Genomic DNA, 16,961 nt, shown 5'->3' with positions numbered 1-16,961 from the left:
ATTAGCTGTGAGGGGAGTCTGGAAGTCATTAGGGCAGCATCCCAAATAGCACCCTATTCCCTACTTAGTGAACTACTTCTGACCAGGGACCATAGGAAATAGGTTGCCATTTGGGATGAAGCCTAGGTCTATATTGCAATCAAGGAGAGGGCCCCATATGGACCCGATTCTAGTTCTCTACCCTCCATCACTCTCCTTTTCTTTGCTCTTCTTGTTCTCTCACTCCGATTGGTAGCCTAGCATTCCAGCTCTCTCTCTCTCTCTTTATCGCTATCTCTCCATCTCTCTCGCTCCATCTCTCTCTCTCGCTCCATCTCTCTACTACACTCTCCCTTTTTTATTTTCAGTCTTCTTCTTTGGTTCTTGAAGGTCTGCACGTAATGCATACATTGTACAATAAAGTTACAACAAAAACAATTTCCTTGTTCCTCTACCTCTCCCTTTATGGACCAATGAATGGCTTTCTCAGGACGACAGGTTGTGTGACTGAACCAGGCATCTTGGGAGTAGAACAAGACTATTTGGTTTATTTAAAGAATACGTATCATTGTTGAGGGCAATGAGGGCTTGTTACCTAAGAGCAGTGATTTAGTGGAACCAAAAAAAAAAAGAAAAAGTGGGTAAACTGATTGCTGGTCGCGGTGAGTAAAGTATTTTCAATGCATTTTTTCCACAAAAGGTGAGTAATCTGTCACGCAAAAATAAAAAAGCTGTGTAAACTGTGTTTACCCTAACAACCCTTCACTACACCACTTGGTGAAGGCAGGACTGTAACGGCCGTCGTATGAAGTGGACCAAGGCGCAGCGGGTTGAGTGCTCATTTTAACTTTATTTGAGACACGTGACAAAAACAAGAAAACGACCGAATGACAAACAGTCTTGCAGGCTACACACAGCTATGCAAAAACAACTTCCCACAAAGGACAGGTGAAAACAGGGCTACCTAAGTATGACTCCCAATCAGCAACAACGATATACAGCTGTTCCTGATTGAGAGCCATACCAGGCCAACAAAGAAATACACAACATAGATAGAGCATAGAAATACAAACCTAGAACATAACCAAAAACCCCGGAATACTCTAAACAAACACCCCTCTACATAAACACATATACCAACAAACCCTGAACCACATAAAATAAACACCCCCTGCCACGTCCTGACCAAACTACAATAACAAATAACCCTTTACTGGTCAGGACGTGACAGTACCACCCCCCCCCCAAAGGTGCAGACCCCGGATGCACCTCACAAAAACTAACCACAAAAATAAACCCCCCAAACTAAAGGGAGGGAAGGGAGGGTGGCTACCGTCACCGACGGTTCCCGTGCTACACCCCCCCCCCCCCAATCCTCCTACTGTGGAGGTGGCTCAGGCTCTGGCCTTAGTCCCCCACCTAACCTGTCCACCCCCGCTGAATACCTCGGGCTGAAGCGCGTCGCTGTAGACCTCAGGCTAAAGGGCGACTCTGGGAGCTCCGGACTGTAGGGCCGTCTCTCTATGGGGCACTGCCGCTGGACACTCTGGACGAGGCACTGTCGCCGCCGGACACTCTGGACGGGGCACTGTCGCCGCCGGACACCTCTGGACGGGGCACTGTCGCCGCCGGACACTCTGGACGGGGCACTGTCGCCGCCGGACACTCTGGACGGGGCACTGTCGCCGCCGGACACTCTGGACGGGGCACTGTCGCCGCCGGACACTCTGGACGGGGCACTGTCGCCGCCGGACACTCTGGACGGGGCACTGTCGCCGCCGGACACTCTGGACGGGGCACTGTCGCCTCCGGACACTCTGGACGGGGCACTGTCGCCGCCGGACACTCTGGACGGGGCACTGTCGCCGCCGGACACTCTGGACGGGGCACTGTCGCCGGAAGGCCTGATGCGTGGGGCTGGCTTAGGACGCGCCAGACTAAGGACACGCACCACAGGGCTAGTGCGAGGAGCAGGAGCAGGACGAGTTGGACTGGGCTGACACACTGGAGGCCTGGTGCGTGGGGCTGGTACTGGAGGTACCAGACTGGTGACACGCACCCCAAGGCTAGTGCGAGGAGCAGGAACTGGATACACTGGGCCCTGAATCATTACTGGAGGTCTGGAGCACACAACCCCTACGGGCTGAGTGCTCACTCGAGCATGGCACTTGCGAGGGGCTGGAATCACTCTCACCGGACTGTTCGTGCGCATGGGCGAGATCGTGCGCACTTCGCATAGCACGGTGCTCCTCTGATCCTCTGCTCCCCAAAATAAGCACGGGGAGTTGGCTTAAGGCTCACCCTTGGCCCAGCCAAACTACCCGTGTGCCCCCCCAATGTTTTTTTATTGGGGCTGCCTCAGGCTTAAATGCCAACCGTGTACCAATATAACAGTCCCGGTCCACTTCAGCATTCCTCCATGGTCCAGCCCCAGCTAAAATCTCCTCCCAGGTCCACGACTCCCGATAGCCTTTCTCCAGCTCCTTACCCCGCTGCTTGGTCCATAGTTGGTGTGAAGTTCTGTAACGGTCGTCGTATGAAGTGGACCAAGGCGCAGCGGGTTGAGTGCTCATTTTAACTTTATTTGAGACACGTGACAAAAACAAGAAAACGACCGAATGACAAACAGTCTTGCAGGCTACACACAGCTATGCAAAAACAACTTCCCACAAAGGACAGGTGAAAACAGGGCTACCTAAGTATGACTCCCAATCAGCAACAACGATATACAGCTGTTCCTGATTGAGAGCCATACCAGGCCAACACAAAGAAATACACAACATAGATAGAGCATAGAAATACAAACCTAGAACATAACCAAAAACCCCGGAATACTCTAAACAAACACCCCTCTACATAAACACATATACCAACAAACCCTGAACCACATAAAACAAACACCCCCTGCCACGTCCTGACCAAACTACAATAACAGATAACCCCTTTACTGGTCAGGACGTGACAAGGACGATGGAATAGCATCGAAACCATATGTGTGATGTGTTTGATACCATTCCATTGATTCCGTTCCATTGCTATGCACATTTTTTTTATTTAAAAAATAAATGTAACCTTTATTTAACTCGGCAAGTCAGTTAAGAACAAATACTTATTTACAATGACGGCCTAGGAACAGTGGGTTAACTGTCTTGTTCAGGGGCAGAAGGACAGATTTTTACCTTGTAAGCTCGGGGATTCGATCCCAGCAACCTTTTGGTTACTGGCCCAACGCTCTAACCACTAGGTTACCTGCCGCCCCAATGTAGTCTGGGTACCAGTCGACAGGAGTGGCAAGGAGTGGAATATTAGTTAAAGAAGACTGGTATCCCTCCCTAACTAAGGTGCCACCAGCCACGTGGAACACACACACTCTTAGGGTGTGTCTTGGTCCAGATGTCCAGCATTGTCCTTGTCCCCTCAGCGAGACAGGAAGTAATTGGTCAGGTGACAGGGAGGAACCCTGGGACATTCCTTGTGGACGCTTCATCGTTACCTCTGGTTTCCTGGACAGATGGACCCTTCAACATCCCTGTCTCCTTCCCCTCACACACACAGCCATGTTTTCATTACTTCTCAGGACTTTTTGGGAAGTAAAAATGTATTCCCATTCAAAATCCTATTTTCCCAAAACCCTAACCTTAACCCTAACCTTAACCCCTGAACATAACACTTAAACCTAAAATAGCATTTTTACTTTTCAGGACATGCAAAATGTCCTGACTTTTGAGAACACACAAGTCCACACACACACACACACACACAAAATAATGGCCCACTGTGCCCATTCAAATATTTTTCCAATTCTGTCTAGTGACCATGACAGCTCTTTGAAATTTCTATTTACTGCGTGTGTAAGCGTGTTTATTGTTTTAGTGCTGTTGTGTTGTGAGTGATGTTGTTTTTTGAGTGTTGTTGTGATTTGAGTGCTGTTGTGTTTTAGTACTGTTGTGTTTTAGTACTGTTGTGTTTTGAGTGATGTTGTGTTTTGAGTTCTGTTGTGTTTTGAGTGTTGTTGTGTTTTGAGTTCTGTTGTGTTTTGAGTGTTGTTGTGTTTTGAGTTCTGTTGTGTTTTGAGTTTCTGTGACTCTCACTACCTGTGTCTGTATTAATGTGTGGCTTCCTTTCCATGTGTGTGTGAGTGTGTGTGTGTGTTGTATAAACAAGTGTGTGCGCCTTTCCTGTAGCCATGGGTCCCCACCCCAGGTAGTGTTGGTGAGTTTGAAGCCCCACCTCCCCTCCCCCCGCCAACAAACCACTGCGCTCTAACAGAGAGCCTGACATGGAGTCTAGAGAGAGAGAGAGAGAGAGAGAGAGAGAGAGAGAGAGAGAGAGAGAGAGAGATTATGAGTAACAGACTGCAAGTGTTTCATGTGAGGTCAACAGAGCCTGTATAATCTCACACCGGCACACACACTCTTGGGAACATCTGGCGCCCTACAACTTTACTACTCATTTTAATGTCTCACATACACATCTCTCTCTCTCTCTCTTTTTTTCTCTTTGTCTCTCTCTCTCTCTGTCTCTCTTTTTCTCTCTCTCTCTCTCGCTCTCTCTTTTTTCTCTCTCTCTCTCTTTCTCTCTCTCTCTCTCTGTCTCTCTCTCTGTCTCTCTCTCTGTCTCTCTCTCTCGCTTTCTCTCTCTCTCTCTCTCTCTCTCTCTCAATTCAATTCAAGGGGCTTTATTGGCATGAGAAACATATGTTTACATTGCCAAAGCAAGTGAAATAAACAATACAAAATTAACACTAAACATTACACAAGTTTCAAAGGAATAGAAACATATCAAATGTCATATTGTGGCTATGTACCGTGTTAAAACAACGTGCAAATAGTTAAAGTACAAAAGGGAAAATAAAAACATAAATAAACATGGGTTGCATTTACAATTGTATTTGTCCCTTTTCTTGTGGCAACAGGTCACAAATCTTGCTGCTGTGATGGCACACTGTGGTATTTCACCCAGTAGATATGGGAGTTTATCAAATTTGAGTTTGCTTTCAAATTCTTTGTGGGTCTGTGTAATCTGAGGGAAATATGTGTCTCTAATATGGTCATACATTTTGCAGGAGGTTAGGAAGTGCAGCTCAGTTTCCACCTCATTTTGTGGACAGTGTGCACATAGCCTATCTTCTCTTGAGAGCCAGGTCTGCCTACGGCGGCTTTTCTCAATAGCAAGGCTATGCTCACTGAGTCTATACATAGTCAATGCTATCCTTAAGTTTGGGTCAGTCACAGTGGTCAGCTATTCTGCCACTGTGTATTCTCTGTTTAGGGCCAAATAGCATTCTAGTTTGCTCTGTTTTTTGTTAAATCTTTCTTTCTGTCAAGTAATTATCTTTTTGTTTTCTCATGATTTGGTTGGGTCTAATTGTGTTGCTGTCCTGGGGCTCTGTGGGGTCTGTTTGTGTTTGTGAACAGAGCCCCAGGACCAGCTTGCTTATGGGACTCTTCTCCAGGTTCATCTCTCTGTAGTTGATGGCTTTGTTATGTATGGTTTGGGAATCGCTTCCTTTTAGGTAGTTGTAGAATTTAACGGCACTTTTCTGGATTTTGATAATTAGCGGGTATCGGCCTAATTCTGCTCTGCGTGCATTATTTGGTGTTCTACGTTGTACTCAGAGGATATTTTTGCAGAATTCTGTATGAAGTATCAATTTGGTGTTTCTCCCATTTTGTGAATTATTGGTTGGTGAGCGGACCCCAGACCTCACAACCATAAAGGTCAATGGGTTCTATAACTGATTCAAGTATTTTTAGCCAGATCCTAATTGGTATGTTGAATTTTATGTTCCTTTTGATTACATAGAATGCCCTTCTTGCCTTGTCTCTCAGATCATTCACAGCTTTGTGGAAGTTACCTGGGGTGCTGATGTTTAGGCCGAGGTATATATAGTTTCTTTGTGTGCTCTAGAGCAATGGTGTCTAGATGGAATTAGTGTTTGTGGTCCTGGTGACTGGACCTTTTTTGGAACACCATTATTTTTGTCTTACTGAGATTTACTGTCAGGGCCCAGGTCTGACAGAATCTGTGCAGAAGATATAGGTGCTGCTGTAGGCCCTCCTTTGTTGGGGACAGAAATACCAGATCATTAGCAAACAGTACAAATGTACAAATGACCTCTAACCTGTACCCCCGCACACTGACTCGGTACCGGTACCCCCTGCATATAGCCTCGTTATTGTGTTACTTTTTATAATTTTTTACTTTAGTTTATTTAGTAAATATTTTCTTAACTCTTCTTTTTATTTCACCTTTATTTAACCAGGTAGGCCAGTTGAGAACAAGTCCTTTATTTAACCAGGTGGCCAGTTGAGAACAAGTCCTTTATTTAACCAGGTAGGCTAGTTGAGAACAAGTCCTTTATTTAACCAGGTAGGCAAGTTGAGAACAAGTCCTTTATTTAACCAGGTAGGCCAGTTGAGAACAAGTCCTTTATTTAACCAGGTAGGCCAGTTGAGAACAAGTTCTCATTTACAACTGCGACCTGGCCAAGATAAAGCAAAGCAGTGCGACACAAACAACAACACAGAGTTACACATGGAATAAACAAACGTACAGTCAATAACACAATAGAAAAGTCTATATACACTTTGTGCAAATGGCGTGAGGAGGTAAGGCGTTAAATAGGCCATAGTAGCGAAGTAATTACAATTTAGCAAATTAACACTGGAGTGATAGATGTGCAGATGATGATGTGCAAGTAGAAATACTGGTGTGTAAAAGAGCAACAAAGTAAATCAAAACAATATGGGGATGAGGTAGTTGGGTGGGCTGTTTACAGATGGGCTGTGTACAGCTGCAGCGATCGGTTAGCTGCTCAGATAGCTGATGCTTGAAGTTAGTGAGGGAGATATAAGTCTCCAACTTCAGCAACTTTTGCAATTCGTTCCAGTCATTGAACTGCACTGTTGGTTAAGGGCTTGTAAGGTAGCATTTCACGGTAAGGTCTACACTTGTTGTATTCGGTGCATGTGATTTTGATTTGATTTGACGTTTGGCTTCAGATTCTAGTAGGGTGAGGCCGGGTTCTGCAGACTGTTCTAGTGCCCTCGCCAATTCGTTGATATATTTTATGCTAAAGAGGGTGGGGCTTAAGCTGCATCCCTGTCTCACACCAAGGGCCTGTGAAAAGAAACGTGTGTGTTTTTACCAATTTCAACCGCACACTTGTTGTTTGTGTACATGGATTTTATAATGTCGTATGTTTTTTCCCCCCCAACACCGCTTTCCATCAATTTGTATAGCAGACATCTTAAAGCCAAATTGAGTAAAAATAAAAATGAAATCAAGAAAGCATGAGAAGACTACCTTTGATTTGGTTTGTTTGTTTGTCAGTTAGGGTGTGCAGGGTGAATACATGGTCTGCCGTACAGTCATTTGGTAAAAAGCCAATTTGACATTTGCTCAGTACATTGTTTTCATTGATGAAATGTATGAGTCTGCTGTTAATGATAATGCAGAGGATTTTCCCAAGGTTGCTGTCGACGCATATCCCACGGTAGTTATTGTGGTAAATTTGTCTCCACTTTTGTGGATTGGGGTGATCAGTCCTTGGTTCCACATATTGGGGAATATGCCAGAGCTAAGGATGATGTTAAAGAGTTTTAGTATAACCAATTGGAATTTGTGGTCTGTATATTTTATCATTTCATTTAGTGTACCATCAACACCACAGGCCTTTTTGGGTTGGAGGGTTTGTATTTTGTCCTGTAGTTCATTCAAGGTAATTGGAGAATCCAGTGGGTTCTGGAAGTCTTTAATAGCTGATTCTAAGATTTGTATTTGATCATGTATATGTTTATGCTGTTTTTTATTTGTTATAGAGCCAAAAAGATTGGAGAAGTGGTTTATCCATACATCTTCATTTTGGATAGATAATTATTTGTGTTGTTGTTTTTTTAGTGTTTTCCAATTGTCCCAGAAGTGGTTAAAGTCTATGGATTCTTCAATTATATTGAGCTGATTTCTGACGTGCTGTTCTTTCTTTTTCCGTAGTGTATTTCTGTATTGTTTTAGTGATTCACCATAGTGAAGCCATAGACTCAAGTTTTCTGGGTCTCTATGTTTTTGGTTGGATAGGTTTCTCAATTTCTTTCTTAGGTTTTTGCATTCTTCATCAAACCATTTGTAATTGTTGTTGATTTTTTTTGGTTTTCTGTTTGACATTTTTAGATTTGATAGGGAAGCTGAGAGGTCAAATATATCGTTTAGGTTTTCTACTGCGAAGTTTACACCTTCACTACTACAGTGGAATGTTTTGTCCAGGAAGTTGTCCAGAAGGGATTGAATTTGTTGTTGCCTAATTGTTTTTTGGTAGGTTTATACACTACTTACCTTCCATCTATAGCTTTTCTTAATATTATTCAGTTCCCTTGGCTTTGATACCTCATGATTGAGCATTGCTCTGTTCAAGTAGACTGTGATTTTGCTGTGATTTGATAGGGGTGTCGGTGGGCTGACTGTGAACGCTCTGAGAGACTCTGGGTTGAGGTCAGTGATAATGTAATCTACAGTACTACTGCCAAGAGATGAGCTATAGGTGTACCTACCATAGGAATCCCCTTGAAGCCTACCATTGACTATGTACAGACCCAGCGTCTAACAGAGCTGTAGGAGTTGTAACCCGTATTTGTTGGTTGTTTTGTCATAGTTGTGTCTAGGGGGGCATATTTGGAAGGGAATGTTGTCACCTTCAGGTAGGTGTTTGTCCCCCTGTGTGCTGAGGGTGTCAGGTTCTTGTCCAGTTCTGGCATTTAGGTCACCACAGACTGGTGCATGTCCCTGGGCCTGGAAATGATCGATTTCCCCCTCCAGGATGGAGAAGCTGTCTTCATTAAAGTATGGGGATTCTAGTGGGGGGATATAGGTAGCACACATGAGGACATTTATCTCTGTTGAGATCATTTCCTTTTGAATTTCTAGCCAATTGTAAAATGTTCCTGTTTTGATTAATTTAATGGAGTGAGTTAGGTCTGCTCTATACTAAATTAGCATACCCCCTGAGTCTCTTCCCTGCTTCACACCTGGTAGTTTGGTGGATGGGACACCAGCTCTCTGTAACCTAGAGGGAAACCAGTGGGTCCATCTCCTCTATACCACGTTTCTTGTACGATGACATTGTCTGTATTTCTGATTTCTTTGGTGAAGTCCAGGTTCCTGCTCTTTAGGCCAAAGGCAGAGGACCCCAAGCCTTGGATATTCCAGGATGAGATAGTGGCTTTGTGTTCCATAAAGTGTTCTCTCTCTCTCACAAACACCTCCCATGCTCTCAAAATATGTCTTTGTGGCGCCCTCTGCTGACTGCTAAAGATAATGCATTTCAACCATTGCCATTAGCAGAATCTCAATAGTCTTGAATTGACTTTTTTCCTCTCCTCTCTTGGACAATCACATCTGAAAGGATTAGTAATGACCGTACTTGTTGATATGGTATTCGTCACAGTTTTTAGACCAGGACCATGAAATAATTAACTTGACACATATTATAAAGGCACCAGGAATGTCCTACCTTACCAGATTGCACTTTATGTTTTTTACTCCGTCTGTGAATGAAAAAAGGGGCTGTTTCTTGTTTTACTCGATAGCAGTGATGTCAGTAAAAGGAGTTGACTGATTTCCGTTCCCACCAATAGTCGGTGTGTACAGTTGGACAATCGGTACCACGTGACCGTTTTCCTGGCTCGCGGTTGTGGCACAAATCGTGATTTTTTTTTCGAGGCTCTTTCTCTATGGATTATAACGGGGAAAAACGGACAAAGACGAATATTTACGAATCTTAAAATTGGATGTGTTAAATTGTTTTGTTCTGGGGGTTCTTTCGGTAATTGAGGAGCCGCCGTTTAGTTTTTACTACGGGGTTTGTTTACCACATTTCAACTTGGTTGGTGAGTAACGTTACCTATTTATAGGTTAGCGGCTATCGTAGGTTGCTAACAGCTGTGGCTGTGTTTTCAATCTTAACTTGGCAAGCCCGTATCGTTCGCTTTGCTTGACTGTTGAATATCTAAACAAAGCTAGCTAGCTAACGGTAAAGGATGTAGGTAGTTGGCGAGTTTCTCAAAACACTCGCACTTATCTGTTAAGCATTGTTTACTCTGCTACTAGCTAGCTATACAATGTTTGTCACCATTAAACGTTTAATAGTGTCCGCTATACCGTAGTATTTATATTTAATGTTCAACATATACCTCCCGCTGACTTTATGTCTCTCTTACCACTCCACTAGTTTTAATGTTAGCCACGCAAGTGTGTGTTTTGGTGAGAGACAGGGGAGGGCGCTTGTTGGCTGTTTGTTCAAGCCTGGACCACATGACCACCGTGTTCCTAATGTATTTAGCTAACTACCGTTAGCTAGTATACGAGTGTGTTGGAAATACGTTTTTTTATTTTTTTTATTTTTTTTAAGAGGAAACGCTAAAGCAGGGGATGCCAGGTATGACTTTACAACACCCGCCGTCAGTTTTTTTTACTTTTTTTTTTACTTGGATTTCACAGCCAAATATTTGAACTGAATATTGCGTCTTGGCCCGATTCCGTGCGAAATGCCATGCACTGACCTAGCTAGCAAATGCCAGCTGGCTAGTTTAGTTAGCCTAGCCTAGTTAGCAAATGCCAGTTGGCTAGTTTAGTTAGCCTAGCCTAACTAGCAAATGCCAGCTGGCTAGTTTAGTTAGCCTAGCCTAGCTTAGCTAATTGCGTCTCTGACGCATCAATCCAGATGGGAATGGAACTCAAACCTATTGTTAGCCTCGCGTTCTGGCATTCTAAGTTCTGACATTGCCATTGTTCCATGTTTGTGGGAAATACGTTCTAAGTTCAGCCGTTTCAAAATATTGTTTACCGTTAAACTTTTTATTTTCTTCCGTGGCCGTTAGTGTTTCGTTATGTTTTCCTTGTAGGCCCCCCATCCATGATGGTGGTAGCATGTTGTAGCTAGCATCGCCTAGCTAAGCCCTCACAATCCACTTTAACAGCTAGCTAGCGTGCTAATTTCATGTGTAGTTGTCGTTTTTTTTGTTTTTTTTGTCATCACTTCATGTGCGGCCTGTTACAACCAACCTTGATGTTAGCCACCATTTGTTTGCGTTTTGGTAAGGTGTGAGACTGGTTTATTAGCCAGATAGCAATGGAAAGGCAGGTTGATGTAGCATCCTTAGCGATCGTTAAATCCATCACCTCTAACCTATAGCTAAACTGCACCCCATTAAGATTTGTCTTAACAGAATTAAGTTAAGCTTTTTAACGAGGCCGAAAATAACCAATGGTTAATAACTTGTGTACATTTCTCAGACTATACATGCATACACAAGCAAGCCCCTCCCAGCATGCAGCGTGGTTATTAATAAGTTACACAACAACACTGTGACAACACGTTGACCCCAATACAAATGGCATCAGACTAGCTATATTTACCAGTGATGGCTAACCAGCTAGAAATACACTGTAGCTATTCCATACACAGGTGTGCCATCTTGGCATTGTTTATCTTTCTAAATAAAGAAAACACGTGGCTTCATTTGAAGTTAGCAAATTGTCCTACACTGCAGTAGCAAGCTCGCTAATGTACAAGGGACTGGCAATGTAGCTAGCTGTCCACGTTAGGGTTGCTGTCTCGAAGAGCAGCTAGCTATTGTAGTTTACTGCGTATTTAACGTGCAGATATAGCTAGCTATATCATTCACACAGGCAGTGAGATCCTCTGCAATGTCACGCAGGTCTCTGACTAGCTGTATTACATAAGCACCAGTCCATGGCCGTACACGTCATTTTAATATTTTCAAAATGTGGTGTTTTCCCCTCAAGTAGAGGCGTCGCTTCCTCATTCACAATGTTTTCTTTTGTTTCCCTCCCTCTGAATGACAGGGAATGAGTGTAACGTAGTAGAAGTGTGTGTGTGTGTGTATATATAATACAGGAAACGGTTCGATAAATTGCTTCTCAGCGTGGAATTTGTGGAGCTTCTACTAGACTTTCCATCAGCCGCCAGTGGTTGAACTGTATTCTGACGAGACTGGTCCAAATTCTTTAAAATATATATTAGTTGCATTTAATTGAGAAAGGTAGCCATGTAGTCACTAGTCAGGGGTCCGAGTCACTAACCAATGGACTACACAGGCCAGGCGTTGGTCCAAATTCTAATTTAATCAAATAAAATGTATTTATAGGCCTTCTTACATCAGCTGATATCTCAAAGTGCTTATACAGAAACCCAGCCTAAAACACCAAACAGCAAACAATGCAGGTGTAGAAGCATGGTGGTTAGGAAACACTCCCTAGAAAGGCCAAAACCTAGGAAGAAACCTAGAGAGAAACCAGGCTCTGAGGGGTGGCCAGTCCTCTTCTGGCTGTCGGGTGGAGATTATAACAGAACATGGCCAATTTACCATCCCCAATCCGATCATGCCTCATACAATTCCTATTACCATCAATGCATGCAACGTATAATATACCTTTATGTGCTTATCTCAATGTTACTTTCAGCCTTATTTAACTATAACTGAAATCAGCGTGGCGCTGTATTGAACTGAAATCAGCGTGGCGCTGTATTGAACTGAAATCAGCGTGGCGCTGTATTGAACTGAAATCAGCGTGGCGCTGTATTGAACTGAAATCAGCGTGGCGCTGTATTGAACTGAAATCAGCGTGGCGCTGTATTGAACTGAAATCAGCGTGGCGCTGTATTGAACTGAAATCAGCGTGGCGCTGTATTGAACTGAAATCAGCGTGGCGCTGTATTGAACTGAAATCAGCGTGGCGCTGTATTGAACTGAAATCAGCGTGGCGCTGTATTGAACTGAAATCACTGTGGCGCTGTATTGAACTGAAATCAGCATGGCGCTGTATTGAACTGAAATCAGAATGGAGCTTGAACCACTGTTCTACCAATCTAGACTTGGCTCAGGGATTGATATTAAGCCCTATTGCCAGACATGAGCAGTCGATCATCAACCTGCTCTGAGGTTGTCCCATTGGACAACGAAAATACAAATAGTTCCTCTGGTCTTTCTGGTTCTTCCCCGGTGTGTAGGTGAAAATAGTTACTTGGGTAAGGGATCATAATCATTAGGCAACCAAAAAAAATACTCCTGATTTACCCCGAGGGCGAGTTCCTTTTCAGACGTTAAAGGGAATATTGCATAATTAGGTTGCTTTTAAAATTTGATTGGTTTCATCCTTCCAACTAAAAGTCCCAATACGACATATCACTTTACATTTGTATTTTGGGGCCTGTAAGCATTTCACTGTTAGTCTACACCTGTTTGTTTATCAAGCAAGTGACAAATACAATTAGATTGGATCTTTATCATCTACTAGCAACAGAACATGGGCACTTTAGTATCTACTTCAAATGGCAAAATTTAGAAGTGTAGTAGTAACTTTTTTTGATTGATTATACATTTTTACATTTTAGTCATTTAGCAGACGCTCTTATCCAGAGCGACTTACAGTAGTGAATACATACATATCTTTTTTTTCCCGTACTGGCCCCCCCCGTGGGAATCGAACCTACAACCCTGGCATTGCAAATACCACGCTCTACCAACTGAGCCACAGGGAAGCCGTATATTCCATCTACGTTAGATTTGTGGAATATATATATATATCAGTGCCACCCTTTCCTTTTTTTAAATGTCAATCCCTGGCCTGGCTACTTCATTCCTCGATCTACCAGACAGTTTGTCTGATGTGCTTTAGTTAGTCAATGATTTATAGTTTGTACAGTCCTGGTGTCATTTAGGACCGTTGTAGAGATAGCAGAAGGCCTGTGAATTATGTTATGGTGCTCTATTGTATGTGTGTGTTGTAGTAATTCTGCTATTTTTATGGATGCTGTTTATCTACAATGTTGTTTTTGTAAACTCCTGCAGAACTGCCTTCCAGTGTTTCTCAGGCTGGTTGTCAATGTGATGTTTAGTGAATTGGCCTATTTTTAGGTTTTTAAAGGTGGAGGTAGACTGTAGGGTTCAGTGTTTCCTCCAGGAAGAATTTGTAGCAGTTGGGGGGGAAATGTTACAGTGAAGGGGTTTGGGTACACCACCCACCACCCTTGATAATAAACAAATAATAATAATTAAGTAGAATTGTCAGTTCTGGGGACTTTTTCAAAGGATGTTGTACTCAAATGAATGGGGCAACATTTTGCCCAATAACATATTAGTACAATTATTTGTTACAATTATTTTAACAGATTGGACAATGCATATTACCAAGCAAAAAAAAATAATGCTTCCAAATGCTCTGTGACCACCAGCCAATGACAAAATCTACAAGCATTTAGCTGGTGTTCATTTCTACCCTGGGCGCAGCGGCACAGCTAAATTGCTGCAGTGGAAACACTGGTAGGGTTGTCACAATGCCAGTATTACTCAGAAATACCAAGGAAATCAAACAAGAAGTGGTGTGTGTGTGTGTAACCATGCTTCTTCATCTCTCTGATCCCATCAGAGCCGTCGGAGATGAGTGGTCCCGAGGTAGTGAAGACGCCGGGGGGTGGGGCTCCGGGGAAGGAAGGCAAGGAGCCTGTAGCAAATGGGCATCCAGGAGAGGGTGATCAGGGAGGAGACGATCCCTTTGCTGAGTACATGTGGATGGAGAACGAGGATGTCTACAACAGACAGGTTGGTGTACACATATATATACACACACACACACACACACACACACACACACACACACACACACACACAGACAGTTAGTCCCAGATGTGTCTGCTTGATGTCTGTCTTATCAAGAGGAAACCCTTTAGAGGTGGACTCCAACCACACACCATTCTCTGTCTGTCTCTGTCTGTCTGTCTGTCTCTGTCTGTCTGGTGTAATGGGTTTTTTAGTGTAATGAGGGTGTCTCATTACAGTAAGACGAGTCTTCGTCCCTCCATGTACACTACTGACTAAAAGTATGTGGACACCTGCTTGTTGAACATCTCATTCCAAAAACATGGGCATTAATATGGAGTTGGTCCCCCCCCCCCCCCCTTTGCTGTTATAACAGCCTCCACTCTTCGGGGGAAGATTTTCCACTAGATGTTGGCACATTGCTGTGGGGACTTACTTCCATTCAGCCAAGAGCATTAGTGAGGTCAGGCACTGATGTTGAGCGATTAGGGCTGGCTCGCAGTCGGCGTTCCAATTCATCCCAAAGGATTGATGGGGTTGAGGTCAGGGCTCTGTGCAGGTCAGTCAAGTTCTTCCACACCGATCTCGACAAAACCAATTCTGTATGGACCTCACTTTGTGCACGGGGGCATTGTCATGCTGAAACGGGAAAGGGCCTTCCCCAAACTGTTGCCACAAAGTTGGAAGCACAGAATTGTCTAGAATGTCATTGTATGCTGTAGCATTAAGATTTCCCTTCACTTGAACCAAGGGGCCCGAACCATGATAAACAGCCCCAGACCATTATTCCTCCTCCACCAAACTTTACAGTTGGCACTATGCATTTGGGCAGGTAGCGTTCTCCTGGCATCCGCCAAACGTAGATTTGTTTTTCCGGACCGCCAGATGAAGTGTGATTCATCACTCCAGAGAACGCGTTTCCACTGCTTCAGAGTCCAATGGATGCGCGCTTTACACCACTCCAGCCGACGCTTGGCATTCCACATGGTGATTTTAGGCTTGTGTGCGGCTGCTCGGCCATGGAAACCCATTTCATGAAGCTCCTGATGAACAGTTCTTGTGCTGACGTTGCTTCCAGAGGCAGTTTGGAACTCCGTAGTGAATGTTGCAACTGAGGACAGAGGATTTGTCCGTGCTTCAGCACTCAGCGGTCCTGTTCTGTGAGCTTGTGTGGCCTACCACTTTGCGCTTGAGCTGTTGTTGCTCCAAGACGTTTCCACTTCACAATAAAAGCACTTACAGTTGACCGGAGCAGCTCTAGCAGGGCAGAAATTTGACGAACTGACTTGTTGGAACGGTAGCATCCTATGACGGTGCCACGTTGAAAGTCACTGAGCTCTTCAGTAAGGCCATTCTACTGCCAATGTTTGTCTATGGAGATTGCATGGCAGTGTGCTCGATTTTTATACACCTGTCAGCAACGGTTGTGGCTGAAATAGCTATGTCTCTCTGTCTCTCTCTGTCAGGTTGAAGAGGAGTTGTTGGAGCAGGAGTTCTTGGAGCGTTGTTTCCAGGAGATGTTGGATGAGGAGGACCAGGATTGGTTCATCCCGGCCAGGGACCTCCCCTCGGGGGTGGGCCAGATCCAGCAGCAGCTTAACGGCCTGTCAGTCAGCGACGGAGGAAACGCAGAGGAGATGGCGGTGAGGAGACACAGCGGAACACACACACGTCAGAGAACACATCCACCAAATATATGTACAACAATAGACCGCCATCTTGTAATGTGTGTGTAAAATGAGTTTTGTACAATTGAATGGTTCTCACTTTCTTTTGTCCTTTTTTTATTTAATCCCACCATCACTCCACTCCATGTCTCCCTGCAGAGGAAGAGCAACTTGAACCCCGATGCGAAGGAGTTCATTCCAGGAGTGAAATACTAGGAGTCCCCCTCACCCCCAGGGAGCGCCCACGCACACACGATCTCACACACCCTCGCAGAGACTCTGGCGTCCTCAACCGGAACACCACACACACACACACACCCGAACAACACACACAGGTCCAGGGCGTGTAGGTAGAAACCCATAGGAGGGTGGGGGGACTTTTATTTAGATTTTCTGTTTGTTTGATGGTTAACTAATGGACAGGGTGGGGGGGGGGGGTGTCGGTATGAATAAAACCCTATAGAGGGAGCTGCTGCTCCATGTACACTGTAAAGGTAGCGTCTCAAATTGCACGCTATTCCCTATGTAGTGCACTACTTTTGACCAGGGCCCATGGGCTTGAGTCCATAGGGAACAGGGTACCTTTTCGGGACGCACACCGAGACGTACATATACAGAGAAACTCTGAGATTTTCCGACTTTTTCACGGTTGCCATGTTGGCACCTAAAAGCTCCATGATATTGCAACAGGCAAATAGCA

General features: G+C 44.3%; 1 protein-coding gene across 2 annotated transcripts; it reads left to right on the top strand.

The window, feature by feature from the left end:
- Nucleotides 1-9,628: 9,628 nt before the first annotated feature.
- On the top strand, nt 9,629-16,574 carry LOC106578074 (polyadenylate-binding protein-interacting protein 2B). Of its 2 annotated transcripts, none has more exons than XM_014156654.3 (4): nt 9,629-9,863; nt 14,425-14,597; nt 16,061-16,237; nt 16,421-16,574. In XM_014156654.3, exons 2-4 carry the CDS (start codon nt 14,436-14,438, stop codon nt 16,475-16,477), a joined length of 396 nt encoding a protein of 131 aa, XP_014012129.1. In that variant the 5' UTR covers nt 9,629-9,863; nt 14,425-14,435; the 3' UTR covers nt 16,478-16,574. The 2 variants fall into 2 exon arrangements, with proteins under 2 accessions (XP_014012129.1, XP_014012128.1); XM_014156653.3 differs by lacking the exon at nt 9,629-9,863 and adding an exon at nt 10,256-10,411.
- Nucleotides 16,575-16,961: the final 387 nt, after the last annotated feature.

The sequence above is a fragment of the Salmo salar genome, chromosome 18, assembly GCF_965601325.2.
Source record: "Salmo salar chromosome 18, fSalSal1, whole genome shotgun sequence".
Taxonomy (NCBI): domain Eukaryota; kingdom Metazoa; phylum Chordata; class Actinopteri; order Salmoniformes; family Salmonidae; genus Salmo; species Salmo salar.
The sequence above is the reverse complement of the archived record's forward strand: the minus strand, read 5'-3'. Positions and strand labels throughout refer to the sequence as shown.

Bases quoted from the DNA above. Each gene is read 5' to 3' on its own strand.
- LOC106578074 (XM_014156653.3), top strand. The intron at 14,598-16,060 runs GTTGGTGTACAC...TCTCTCTGTCAG, and splicing joins AGGATGTCTACAACAGACAG to GTTGAAGAGGAGTTGTTGGA. The intron at 16,238-16,420 runs GTGAGGAGACAC...GTCTCCCTGCAG, and splicing joins GAAACGCAGAGGAGATGGCG to AGGAAGAGCAACTTGAACCC.